Below are 13,625 nucleotides of genomic sequence, written 5' to 3' on the forward strand. Positions count from 1 at the left end.
CAGTCCCGCATACCTCCGATGTATATTGACAGATTTTTACAGCGTTTTTGTTTTTACTCAACTTTATTAATTCGCAACCCTTAATGTGCATACTTTTTATAATTTTATTTTTAACAAGGATTCTTAAAATATGCGCCATAAAGCACCCTGTATATTAAGAGCGGTGATTGCAAAATACCAACTCCTTTAAGCATATTAAAAATTATTTAATATATTTATACTTTTTCATTATTATTTCAGGATCAGTTCCGTTTATTGTTTGAAATAGCTCAAGAAATGGCGGAGCCTTTATTGCTTCAAAACGAAGAGTTTTCACCAGCAACCAAAAAACTTTCGTTTAAAATATAGTAAAACTCTGAAACCAGTGTTAGAGAAAAAGTTATATGAAAGCAATGGATTTAAAAAAAAGTTTTTTTCAACTACTTTGTATTGAATTTACGAACTTAAAACGAAACCGGTGAAGAGAGTTCTTTACAATTGCACCATATTTATATGAGAGATTATGTTACGTTGCTTCATTTATAATGTATGTATTTTTTTGTTTTGTTTTATTGTTGCTTTGTCAGTCTTCTATTCTAGAAAATGTTTGCAATTCATGCAATGTCAAGCTTTTATTTAAAGAAATTGGGTGGGTTCACAATTAGAGTTGGCTTCAATGTCTCGGATTATTGCGATCTCTGTGCAAGTGCTTAACGGATATTTTCCAAAATCTAGCTGAGAGAGCTAAAATGTCGTGAGCTTCATTTTCGCGATTAGTGTGAAACTGTTCAATTTTTCAATTTGTTTAATTTTTTGTTCAATGTTTGGGGCAATATCCGGTGTTATTTTCGATGATTCGATACTTATATTCATTATTTATTGAATTGTTATTAAGGACTCATTTAAATTTAATTCAGTATCTATATATTCCATATTGGTACGTCGTGAGCTTATCTAATAAAAGCTGAGTTGAAAGTTGAGCTAGTTCATTTGATTAAATTAATGAAATTAAATGGCGATTTTCCCTAGCTGGCTAGTAAATTCGCTAGAATGTCAATTTAAAAAAAATCACTGCCATGAATCTAATATTTCAATGTGTTAACTCGAGATTTTTAAAATATTTGAGTAATATCTTATATTCTGAACTACTCTGAATCCCCGATGAAATAGGACCTGAAAATAATAAACATTAAAAGTAGATCAGTTATCTTTTTTTAAATGCATTTTAAACTGTTTCATACCAAAATGAGCAATCTTTTAGGCATTGTTTTTGGAGTCTACTTTTTTCACCTAGAATATTAACATACTATAATTTTTAAAAAAATTATTCATACATAGCTATTAATAAAATATTTATTAACGCATCGCTTTGATTTATTTTACATTTACTATTTTGTTAAGTTACAAACAATTATGAGTTCATCTTTATGTACGTAGATACATATTGGACATAAAACATTTCTTTTTGAAACTTATAGAAGTAGTGATACTGATTATCTTAAATTAAAAGTTAAAAAATTTTCATTGTGCTTTTAAGTACAACAAAAAGTACATTAATTATATCTAACATAATGGTTTTTAATTGTCTAATGAATTGGATAAAATTTTTTGGCAATGTCGTGAGACCTTTCATTCCTTTTCGAGGAATGATAAGCAGCCACCAGAACAAAATTTATTTTAAAAGGAATGAATCCCGTGTTTTGCAAGTGGTTTTCATTTAAAGATAAAATTTATTTAAAAATGTGACACCTCCTTGCCATTATTCTAATATAAAAGAAACAAAATAAAGGTATTTTTCTTCAAAAAAAAAAGCTGTTTTAAAATAGTTAGGAAATTCTTCTGATCTTTATCCCATAATAGAGCAAACAAAGAATCGCAATAATTAAATTGTAGAATAAAAAATAAGCCTTTTTTATTGATTCAAGGATGGTGTAGAGATAAAAAAGTTATCGAAAACTGTAAAAGTCTTCTAAGATTTATGCAAAATGTGTGAAATTGATTTTGAAATAGAAGGCAGAGCATATTAAAGAAAGAACAAAGTGTATGTATTGACCAATAAATTGCTATTTTCTGAAATATATATCTGGTTCATTCAATACGTTCTCTGCTTTATTATAAAGCACGTGAAATGCTTAAAAAAGAAAATAAACATTTAACATGAAAATTTAATGACATTTTCAACGTCGAAAAAATATACTGCATCGTTTTCTATGATATGCGTCAAAATGCTTTTTAATGGGTTTTCAACTATATTCAATGTTTAAAATTCAATTCAACTATATTCAATGTTCTAAAATTTCAATTGTTTTTTAATGTTTCTATTATGGTTTTTCAACTCCAAGAACGGAAGCAATCACATCTGCATAAATATATGTAAACTGTTTAATAATAGGCAAAGCACCTAAAAAAAATTTTTTTTTTATTTAATCACATTGTCTAGGAATTTTCAAGATACTTTTTCCTGTTCAAAAATCCAGACGTTGGAAAATTTAAATATTACCTACAATAACAGGAAAACAATCAATCTTTCAAAATTGACATCTATAAGAAGAATTAATGTGCTCATGTTTGCTGCCTGAAAAATACGTTTAACGTCAAATTCTAATATCGGTATCTGGAATCATAATATTGTGCAAACTTTCTACAATAATAAGGTACTGAGTTCAAAAATACATCCGCTCCATTTGAACCATAGAAGAGTGTCATTAAACTTGAAAGGGTATAATTTGCCTGATAGTGTAGCTCAACACGGCACCGTATTAACCCCTTAACGATCGGTTAATTCTCAATAAAACGGTCATAAAAGTGCCTATTTTTTGGCTTTTGTATTTGTATTACGTGTTTGATTAGTGCTGTCGTTTAGTTTAAAATAAACTATCTACAATTACCTTAAAAATATCCCGGTACTGCCATCTGGTGTGTAAAATGAGAAATATAAAGTTTTTCGGGCAAAAGAAATGAATTAGTTTTATTCTTACTGGCACGTTACTACCGAACACTCCAGCCCGTCATTTTCACGGGAGCAAGAAGGAAGGGGTTAAGTTTGCACCGAATTTACATGGTATGATAATTAAAGTTGTCTGCATCATCATCATCCAACCAGGACCAAGCACCTAGCCCCATTCCAGGGTTCTATCTTTTAATGGCCATCGAAGGAATGCCACTTAATTTTGATCCTGGTCAGACGAAGTAGACAGCTCCTGAGCCGGTGCCCTTTTCTCTCCAAACATCAACATCTTCACAAACGTGAATACTTTCAGCCACGGCAGATTTAGCGTTCACCTTTCTGCGTATACAGGCCGGTTGTTTTGTCGGCTGCCAGAGTTGAATTCACTACCTTCAGCTCTCCAATCAATTTTTGGTGCTGCTGATCAGTTCTGAGTTCTGTTAGTCTTTTAAAAACAAATGCATGATATTATAATTAAACTCATTTTAAAGTATCGAAAATTATAAATAAAAATTACATTTAAATTAGTTTTTTTTTGTCGTATGCCTGTTCAGGAAGTGGGGGTGCGATTGTTCCTGTTTTTCAGTGGCGCCATCTATGGCCAGGAATTCGATTTCTGCCACTCCATTCACACAACCACAACCCGTTTATAGGGCAAGTCACATTCACACACAAAGGAGAAAGGACATAGAACACACAGAGAGAGAAAGAAGCATCCAGGCCTTGATCGGGATTCGAACCCAGGACCTTTCTGATGCAAGGACAGTTCCCTAGGCCGGTCGGCTTTTGAATTAGTAACTAATTTAAATTAGTAACTAAACATAATAAAAAAATTTTTATTTGAAATTTTATTGTTTAAAATCTAATAGAATTGTGCTATAAAGCTGCTGTAAACGAGAAAGAGAATTTAACGAGATGCCGGTGATAATTCTTCAGTGTTTTCTTCATGGTCCACCTTAGGTTTTGTTGATGTGAGTCTGGATCTAGTTCGTGGCCTTCTTGCAATTGCTATCTAAAAGATACGAAAAGCTAAGTTAAAATTATTAGTTATGTAAATATGTTATAGAGTCCTAAATACAACAACGTCATCGGTATTCAGGACAATAAAGAAGGGTAAGAGAAGTGCACCTCGATCTGCATGCAACTGATTAACCGTTTTATACGCGAGTATTTAAAGTGAATGTAAAGTCGAGCTAATGAAGATTCGCTCAGAACCGAACAACATGAAGTAGTACGATTTATTAAAGAAATTATTATTAAGTGTATCCATAAAATTTCACTGAGCAAAACATCAAGCAGACATAATATCGAATAAAAATTTCTTTCAGGTAAAACCCTGCAAAACTCTTGACAGATCATCCCTTAATATTTAAGCACGAACGAATTTAATACGAGTGAGTTTGCATAAGCAATCCATTTCAGGTTAGATCATTTATATGATACCAAAACTCGAAACCATGTAAAGACGCACAAGAATGGGAAGCGCCATCACACCCACTATACTCACTACATACCTATACTTCGCATTGGCTTAGTGTTGCACTGGGTAACAGTTTTATAAAAATATCGCTTGAGAAAAGAAAGAGTAATTTTTTACCGGTATCGAAAATTAGTATTAAGTTACAGTAAGTATGATCTCTAGTAAATGTTTTAAAAGTGAACAGCTTATAACAATTTCGACATTTCTTTTATTAAACTCTAGAAGGAGTGGAATTGCTTAAATTGCTGTTTCATAAATTTAAATATTAGTGATAATTAAGGACATTACTATGTAATATTAAAATTATGTGCATTTTTCTAGGGATTACATTTTTAAATATGGCATCAACAATTGGTAGTGTATGCATATTCAGTATACATGTCAGTTCAATTTCTTCAATATAGACCTATCGACAAGTCTAACTCAATAAAAATCATTATTAAGAAGAATTCAAATCACTAGAAATTTTGTGTGTCGAGCATATAAAATCCACTTTAAATATCAAAATATTTAAATAACCAACCTTGCTAAGAACAGCAACCAAAATTAGAACTGATCCAATAAACATTGTAACCTGAAATTTAGTAAGTTTCATGCAACTAAATATCTGTGTGTTACTAAAAATAAACATGCTTTGCTTTAAAAATAAGTATGATTTAAAATTTTATACAATACTTCATATAATTATATAAAAAATTGTGGATAAAAATTAATAAATATAATTATGTATAAAAATTTATATAGCTGTATTTTAATTAATAATAAACTACACTTCTTAATAGTACTTAATAACACTTGAAAAGAATTTTGAAGTCTAGGTACACGAATTTTTACATCATTTTAAAGAATGTAATTTTAAAATCAAAAATATCAAATTTGAATGAAATCGAAGAATAGTTTCTGAGTTATTAAATTTTATTAAAATCTTAAGCTTTAAATTTGGTTTTTCAAGAAGTATTCAACCGAATTCAAGAAATATTTTACCATTTAAAATTACATTCTCTTAAATAATGTTGAATTTTGTATAACTTACTATTCAAAAAATTTTCGACTATTATTAAGTAAAATAACAAAAAAAAAATAAGAAGAAAATTAATAAAATATCTTTTGCATAGATTTATTTTTGGATAAACGAGTTTGACATGTAAGAACTTTTCGATTCACTTAAAAAGTAAAATCATTAAACTTAACATTTAAACTTTCTACCACTCTCCAATCTAAATAATTGGGATACAATTTTCTGGATTGCATCCATTCCCTATATTTTGAGAGCCTAGAGTTCAAAGTTGTCAAAAAAAATGCAATGTTTATTCCGAGAAAGTATGCTTTTGTGCTTATTTCGTAACTTAAAATATTGTCTGCATTAATTAATTGGCATATTTAAGGTTAGGTCTTCGAATCATTAAGATATAGCCCTAACAAGAGAAAGGAGAAATTCGTCTTCGCGGGAAAAGAGAAAATATATTACCAAAATGTTCTATTTGTTGTTGCTTTGATATTTAAGTTTTTCGTGTTTGTTATTCGCTATCAAAATCTGTTTACTGAAAAAAAAAATTATTCTTTTAACAGACTGAGATGCAATTTTACCGAAATTTTCTGTAGTTCTAAGGAACAGTAATTTCTTTTTGAGATCCTAGATTTCAAAGTTGTCAAAAAATGCAATCTTTATTCAGAGAAAGTATGTTTTTGTGCCTTATTTCAGAACTTAAGATATGGTCTGCAATAATTTAAGTGCTTAAGTTTTTCGTATTTGTTAGTGGTTATTAAAATCTCTTCTTCTTACAGACTGTGATACAATTTTACAGTAATTTTCCGTAGTTTTAAGGGACAGTAATTTTTAATAGAAAATTTACAGACTAATTTCTTATAATACTTTTTGTGCAGATTTTTATGGTCTTTATAGTACATAAAGATTATGAAAAAGCTAGTTTTTAATATAGATACTAAACATGATACTAAAGTGGAACCAAATGCAACTTGTACAAGCAAAAACAGATAATTTAATAGCTTATAAAAATTAATTCTAAAGTAAATTTAATATTCGGCAGTGCCAGTAGTACTATTGATATTCTTTATTACTTGCAAATAATAAAAGTAAAATGTCGTATCACTCTTTGGATCAGAATTGGGGATTTCATCAGGAATTGGCGGCGTTGCGCAGGGTCTTCCAAGTAACAACTTGCAGCAAAAGTTCTTGATATAGTATCCAGAAAAAGCTAAAAAAAAGTAAAAAAAGTTATTTAATATTAACTCTAATAAATATTTTCTGAAAAAAGGAAAGGTAAAATCTTGGTGTATAGAGAGATCAGGCTACTTCTAATTGAAATAAATCATCTTTCACTTATTTACTTTTATAAATCTTATGTTTATTCTTTACTGACTTGAGCATATCAACAAAACATCAGCACGATTATATTATATTTCATTTTTTCGAAAATAAAACAAATATTTTTTTTAAAATCTTAAATTAATTTCAAGTTTCTAGAATTTTTGAAAATATTCTAGTTATTGACATATTGAAAAATCTTGAGTATCTCTAGTATTTCATTTTCATTTATTAGTACAACATACATTTGCAGGCTTGTGTGCTCAATTAAGTCTTATAAACCTTTGTCAAGTTGAGGGATATCACAAAGAATACATTTAGAGTTACGGCGGGATTCGAACCCGCCACCTTCACGCTTAATCCAGCGTTTGGCTCGATACCGCTCTGCCAGGGAGGGACTTGCTAGCATTTATAACGTGCCAGATTGTTTGGAGGTATATAGGCACATTATTTCCGTCACACTAGAGCTGTACAATGGGCTATTGGCGACTGTCTGGGAAACATCCCTTTGGATAATCCGAAGACATGCCGTCTCAATTTTGATCCTCTTCTGAGGGGATGGCTCCCCTGCTTTGGAGCCCCGACGACCTGCGTATGAAGTCGAGCACTTTACGGTAAAACAGTTTAACGAGGACCGATACTGCACACCCTATGCAGGCTGATCAATTTGGTCACCCACCCGCTTACTGACAGCTGCCAGTGATGCTTGCCTTCGGTGTTCTACTGGGAACCGTGTCCTTACGATCAGTCCACTGCGGGACCCAGACTATTAGACTTCTTGGCTTTGTTTTTTTCCTACATGATTCTAGATCTAATTCGTCATTTGCAAATAACTGAAATCAATAGCGTTTATTCGGATCACTATGGAGCTTGCGATTTCTTAGAAGAATTTCATGCTGTAATATTATCATTAGTGATATGTGTCTTGTATGCTCAATCTCATGAGCTTTGGTGAATGCGATCTTTTTGCAGTCTGCGTGTGATGGCAACAGGTCGTCAAAGACGAATGACGCGTTTTTGTTGTGCTTCTGTAAAAAGTTGCATTTTTTATTGTAAATAGTGAAAATAAATTGTGAGTATGAGTGTATAAATGCATATAGTTGCAAAAAAAACTATACCAAAGTGAAATTCGGAATGAAATTGTGTTAATATTGACCATGATATAGTATTTTATGTTTGTGCTACTAGATTGCCGATGGTAAACAACGTGAAGATTAATCTTTGTCGTTTTTAACCTGATATAAGAATTTGAACAGAGCATTGGTGAGTAAGCTTACTTGTTTATTGAAGTTTTAATATTGCTTTTATGCATATAAACTATAAGTGATTTGAGATCTGAAACTGATGAATGAAATAAATATGAATGACTAGCTTATAATTGAAACATTGTTTTTTTAATAAAACAAAATTTAAATTGTTGTAGTTAGTGAAAAAAATTACGGATTTTGGTAAAATTGGAACCATATTCTGCCTTGTAAAAATCCATTTAATATTTAGCCCATGCTCCCTTGAAGAAGTGAGCAAAATTTTAATAAGATTGATGCATTAGTTTTCGATGAATAAATTGACTTATAGCTGTGAGAAAAATTTCTATTTTTTTCTTCTTTTCTCTGAATTAATAAGCTAACAGTTTGTATTAATAAATATTTAAAATAAGGTTACATATAAAAATTAGAGCACTTTACCCATCATCTCGGGTACATTCCAAGGAAAATTAATCATTTTATCTAGTACCAGTTCAAGAATAATTTTGAAGTTCGAGTCTTCAGATGGTGGAGGGGGTGGAGAGGGTTGCATTTCTTCACATTTGGAGATGGAACAATAGAGCATATAAAATACTGACTTCAATAATTCTAGAAAGATTTAGGAAAATGTTTGTTCAGTTACCAAATTAAGAAAAACATGATAAACCGATCCCATTTTTGTTTTAAACAGATTTTTTATTCATCAGTTTTTTTATAAATCGTAATAATTCAAATAAATCTTATCTATTAATGGGTTCAATTGGTCTATGGGATGAGTCTAAGTTAAGTAGAACTAATTTAAGTGTGAACCCACATCTTACTGAAATTTCATTTCCCTGCGCTAAAAAATTACATCAACAAGAGCTTACATTCTGCTTAAGTACCTAATGCTTAGCAATTGCTAAACAACAAATGTTTAACAATACATTTTCAAAATTAAAATTTGATAGAATTACGTAGAACCATAGAATTACGTTTGCAAAGAATTATGTATTCTCGAGTTTTGATAGAGATAGACAACATCTGTAATGAAAATAGTTTTAGAAATTTAATGCATCCAACTGAGTTAAAATCGACAACTTTTACTAACCATATTTGAACTTTAGTTCACTAGCTTTCAAAATCCTTTAAATTTTTTAACTCTAATTTTAAGAAATAAAGTTATAATTGTTTTTTCGTATGCTGATGAAACCGGAAGTAAGCTCCCGAAAATTAAACTAAAATGTCTTTATTATGGTAAAACTGGTAAAACTTTTAAATACTTCTCAATTCAAAATTTTTTTCTTCTAGTTATCGTCACTGACAGATGCAAGTCACGGTTGTTAAGTAAATGTCAAAGATTCTAATAGAAATCAAGTTCTGGGAACGGCATCTGTCAGAAAGTCGATCGTATGTCATCTCTTTGACTGTCACTAATTTGAGTAGGTATGAATTAGTGTCAATTCGCAATCAATTTGTGATGAGGATCACCTTTTGCAGTGACACATTTGAGAGCGATAACTGTTTAATACGTCTCTCACAATTAAAAGCTTGATGCAAGAAAACGAGGAATAATTAAAACACGCTCACATTGTAGAAAAAGATGTAGAGTGTGCAGAAAAAGAAGGAATTTTAATCTAATGATCGGATTTTTACGTTTTAGGACTCAATCTTAACGGTTCGAAGGGGTGACTATAAATACCCTAATTAGAGTCGTGTTCGAGCAATACCTCCTAGAAAAGAGTAGGCCTCTGCACGGGTTACCATAAATATCCTTTAGTAGTCCAAACGTAATGACATATTTCGTATTTTCAACCACTGCGCAGCTTAGTACCCCGAACGTAATGACGTCTTTCTTATTTTTTATCAACTGCGCAGTTAACTTCGTCTCATCGGATTACTAATTTGATCCGTGTTGAGGCCTTCCTTATTCTAGGAGGTGTTGGTTCGAGTCCTAGTGATGGCTGGTCGCTACTAATTCTGCACCCAGTTTACACTGACCACAGGGCTGAAGTAAAATACTCTTAGTGGTTGCTATTAATTGGCTAATTAATTGGTGCATGCGATAATTTTAAGTTACGAAATCAGACACAAAAACGCACTACCTATGGAAAACAACATACCTTTTCTTCGACGAATTCGGATTTCTGACCCCCAATATATTGAGAGTAACCGCAATCTGGGATATATGGTCTTTATAGTATGGTCAGGAGAGCGTCCCAAAGAATGAACCTCTTAATATAAATTTCATTTTTCGCGTTTTTCGTTATACCTCGAAAATTTATAAAACCAATTGAAAAATTTCTGCCCTGCTCATAATTATAAAATTAGCTGATCTAAAGATAATTTCGTGCAAAATATAACTTTTAGTAAATATTTATTATTTTTTATTACTTTCTTTAATGTTATTTGAATTGCAAAATCATAATTTTTTACACCATTTTAAAGAATATAGTTTTGCATGGTAAAGTACAAAACTTGAGCAAAATCAGTTCAATAGTTCCTGCGATATAGAAATTTAAAAATGTCTTATTTTTTAAATATCGTCTAGTCTAATTAATCAGCATATTTGAGGTCACCCCCTCAATTCATTATGATTGAGTCTTAGAACATGAAGATCCGAACATTTGATTAAAGTTATTCAAGGTGGTTTGTTTCCTTTTTTGCACAAACTTTGACTAAGCGTAATTAATCTTATAACGCGCAAAAACGAATACTAAAATTATCTAATGCACATTTACTTGAGGAAAAAACCTAGGAGCTGTTATTAATGTAACGTGAGCGAATTCCACTCTCACAAGATAAATTAGCTTGTTTTCGATGACTCTAATCCTTCATTTACTCCTTCCAATCTTAAAATTGTTGTCATTTGTTTCCTTTCACTTAAATATTAATTTACGCCAAATCGCACATGTGCTGCAATAGCGGCGCAACTCAAAAAGTCATGTTTTGAGACAAGTGGGTTTAAAGTTTTCATTCCTAAGGAAAATGCATAAGAAATGCTTTAGTTTGCTTAAACGAAGATTACCTTCAAGTTGAATTATGAGTTGTGCAAGTATTGCTGCTGAAAAGAATGTGTATTTTCATATTTACACCTGTTCTTAGTCCAAAAATCGTGTTTTTTGAGTTGTGCCACTATTGCAGCCCATGAGCGATATATTATCTTTTTTACTTCAGTTTTTACAAGATTTTAAACAAATATACTCGAGGTACATATACGCTCACAAATATTTAAATTTAACTTTATTTACCTGTCATCTTCTGCCTCTGTTAAACTATTCAACCTGAAAAAATAATTGCAATGTGCAAGCTATTTCCAATTCCAAAGATACAAGTTCAAATATCTAACCAGAATAATGTCAATTAAATTAAAGAAATATACAATGTGATTCTAATGACAGAGTAATCAATGTACGGTATTGTGTGATAACTTAGTTTAGGACCACTAATTTATTGGTTATGTTTGACGATGGTTTGACTTGCCACAACTTATTTCATACATATAAAAAACACGATTGACCAAACAAGCATCTCCAGACCCCGAAGTAAGATGTATCTACGCAATCTTAGACAAATCAGTCTTTATCTGTGTTGGGTGATGTTTTGTCTTGAAAAACTAAAAAATTAGAACAAGTAATTGTGCATTATTTTGAAGACGCATTACCATCGCGTAATGCGTCATCTAATGCATTCTACATGGTCTGTGACACTATATAGGAAAATTCAACTTATCTATAATTTGTTAGTAGTGAAAGATTTGACAATGATTAAATGTAACCATTAACTATTTAAATTGAGCTATGGTTGTGGCGTATTCATTCGTATTAAAGGCTAAGCAACATGCAGATCTTTGATTGGGTGACATACTCTGACAAAAGATCCTGTGAAAATTATCGGCATTCAGGGAGTCAGAATTTTTAAATCTGATGTTCAAACTTGATTATATGAGATTCTACAGGAACAACGACTTTCAAATTGAATACGTGACATAAGACTTTAAAACGCTATTTCTCACTTGACTTGTCTGGTATGAGTATTATATTTTAGCGCACAGTGTAGACTAAGGTATGTCTAAGATATGCAAGAATAAGACTTGTACGAGGGTTGCTTTTTTAATTAAGGGCCGTTTTGTTGTGTTTACTATTAGGTAACGCGAGCGTCGCAACGAGCGCTTGTGTCGTGTCCCGTTATTCCTTTGGGACAACTGTCCTCAGTTGTAGCTGTGTAGGTAAAGCGTAGGTTCAATTCTGTGTCTTAAAAATGCTCAAATTTAACAAATTACCTCCCACGCACGAAATACGGTCAGTGATGAGTTTTCAGTCCGCAAAAACTCTGTTTGCTGCATACATTCACTGGCACATTTGTGACGTTGCGATTTGTGAAGTAGCGAAATTCCTTGCCATGCTGACAGGGAATTTTGCTTTTCTATGATGACAATGACTCTCTCCGTAGCTCATATCCCAGCTTTATGGGACTCTTTTGGTCGGGAAGTTTTGGACTACCCCTCCCTACAACCCAGACCTTGCGCTGAGCGATTTTCATCTTTACCGATATTTCAGATATCATTTTGGCGGCAATCACTACAACGATGAAATACGATACGTGAAAACGACCGTAATCTCCTGGTTTACGGAGCAGGCGGCAAGTTAGTATGAAGAGGGTATTCTAAATCTAGTTGTAAGGTGTGATAAGTTTTTAAACAAACTTGATACTGAAAAAAAAGAGAAACGTATGTACAATCTGAAAATAAATTAGCTTTCTGGAAATTTTCATTCGTTTGGTCTTAATTTTCTTAAAAATCAACCCTCCTCTGTATAAAATATGTAAGTTCAGTCTTGTTAACAAATGAAGTGATTTATTTCGGAGTTAAATTATTTATAAACTGATGTTTTTTAGAGATTTAGAAACATAGGTTTTTATCTTCCAGTGCCGTAGACGAAAAATCGCTAATGTTGGCGAATCTGAGTAGAATTTTATTATTGATTGAATACTTTATTTGAGAATTATATACTTTATTGAGAACTATGTACAAGAACAGAATTTACCTTAGTAACTTCATGAGATATTACGCGCCAGTAAAAATAATATTAATACTATTGGTTCTTAAAGAATGAATAACAAATAGTTCTTGTAAGGGTAACTACACATGACTCACCCAGTTATTTTCTATCCCTGATACTTCAAATTCACGAATTAAAATAACATAAAATTATGCAAATATATATTTCTACTAATTTAACTTTAAATCTTAATAGAATTTGTCTTTTTGTTTATCATAAAAAGTATTTAGAACAGTGTTTATAGATTTTTAAATTGAGCTTGTGCTGGCCTTATGTAAATTAATACTTTTTTTTTAGAAAATAAAGCTGTTCTTAAATAAATACATTCTCGTCACGAGTAGAACAAGGTGACGTCTCGAATAAGATTCCATTAAAACTCAAATCACATTTTTTTTTAAAAATTGATTGTTGTCCTTCTAAATCGTTTTTATTGCCTTTTGTGTTAGTACAGTATGAATATGCAATCTTTTTAGGATAACTTTCTTAGATTGGAAGAATTTTATGTTATGCTTTTTATCTTTTATAGTTTTAAAATGACATTATTAAGAAATAGCATTACATATTTTTAAATTGATTGTTGTTCTTCTGAATGTGTTATGTAAAGATATAA

General features: G+C 31.2%; 2 protein-coding genes across 2 annotated transcripts in view; one reads left to right on the top strand and one right to left on the bottom strand.

Annotated features, from left to right (window-relative positions):
• The window catches only part of LOC107442968 (receptor-type tyrosine-protein phosphatase mu), a 78,973-nt gene extending 76,916 nt beyond the window's left edge, over positions 1–2,057 (top strand). The window contains exon 46 of the mRNA XM_043042206.3: positions 241–2,057. Coding sequence (XP_042898140.2) covers positions 241–348 — 108 coding nt within the window. The 3' untranslated portion in view covers positions 349–2,057. The remainder of the gene's footprint in view (positions 1–240) is intronic.
• A 1,702-nt stretch (positions 2,058–3,759) lies between these two features.
• Positions 3,760–13,243, bottom strand: LOC107442969 (uncharacterized). Its single transcript, XM_043042220.3, has 6 exons — positions 13,111–13,243; positions 11,207–11,239; positions 8,418–8,585; positions 6,486–6,622; positions 4,930–4,980; positions 3,760–3,938 (listed from the first exon to the last, which is right to left on the bottom strand). The coding sequence occupies exons 2-6, from the start codon at positions 11,211–11,213 to the stop codon at positions 3,834–3,836; spliced, it is 468 nt and encodes a 155-aa protein (XP_042898154.2). The 5' UTR covers positions 11,214–11,239; positions 13,111–13,243; the 3' UTR covers positions 3,760–3,833.
• Between the last annotated feature and the right edge of the window lie 382 nt (positions 13,244–13,625).

Source organism: Parasteatoda tepidariorum, chromosome 2 (assembly GCF_982258835.1).
Source record: "Parasteatoda tepidariorum strain Cologne lab strain chromosome 2, Ptep-v5.0, whole genome shotgun sequence".
NCBI classification, from domain to species: domain Eukaryota; kingdom Metazoa; phylum Arthropoda; class Arachnida; order Araneae; family Theridiidae; genus Parasteatoda; species Parasteatoda tepidariorum.

What these genes read in the sequence shown, in the direction of transcription:
- LOC107442969 (XM_043042220.3), bottom strand. An exon ending in TTTACTTTTATTATTTGCAA is followed by an intron (nt 4,981 to 6,485) that starts GTAATAAAGAAT and finishes ACTAAATTTCAG; the next exon opens with GTTACAATGTTTATTGGATC. An exon ending in TGGTTGCTGTTCTTAGCAAG is followed by an intron (nt 3,939 to 4,929) that starts GTTGGTTATTTA and finishes CGTATCTTTTAG; the next exon opens with ATAGCAATTGCAAGAAGGCC.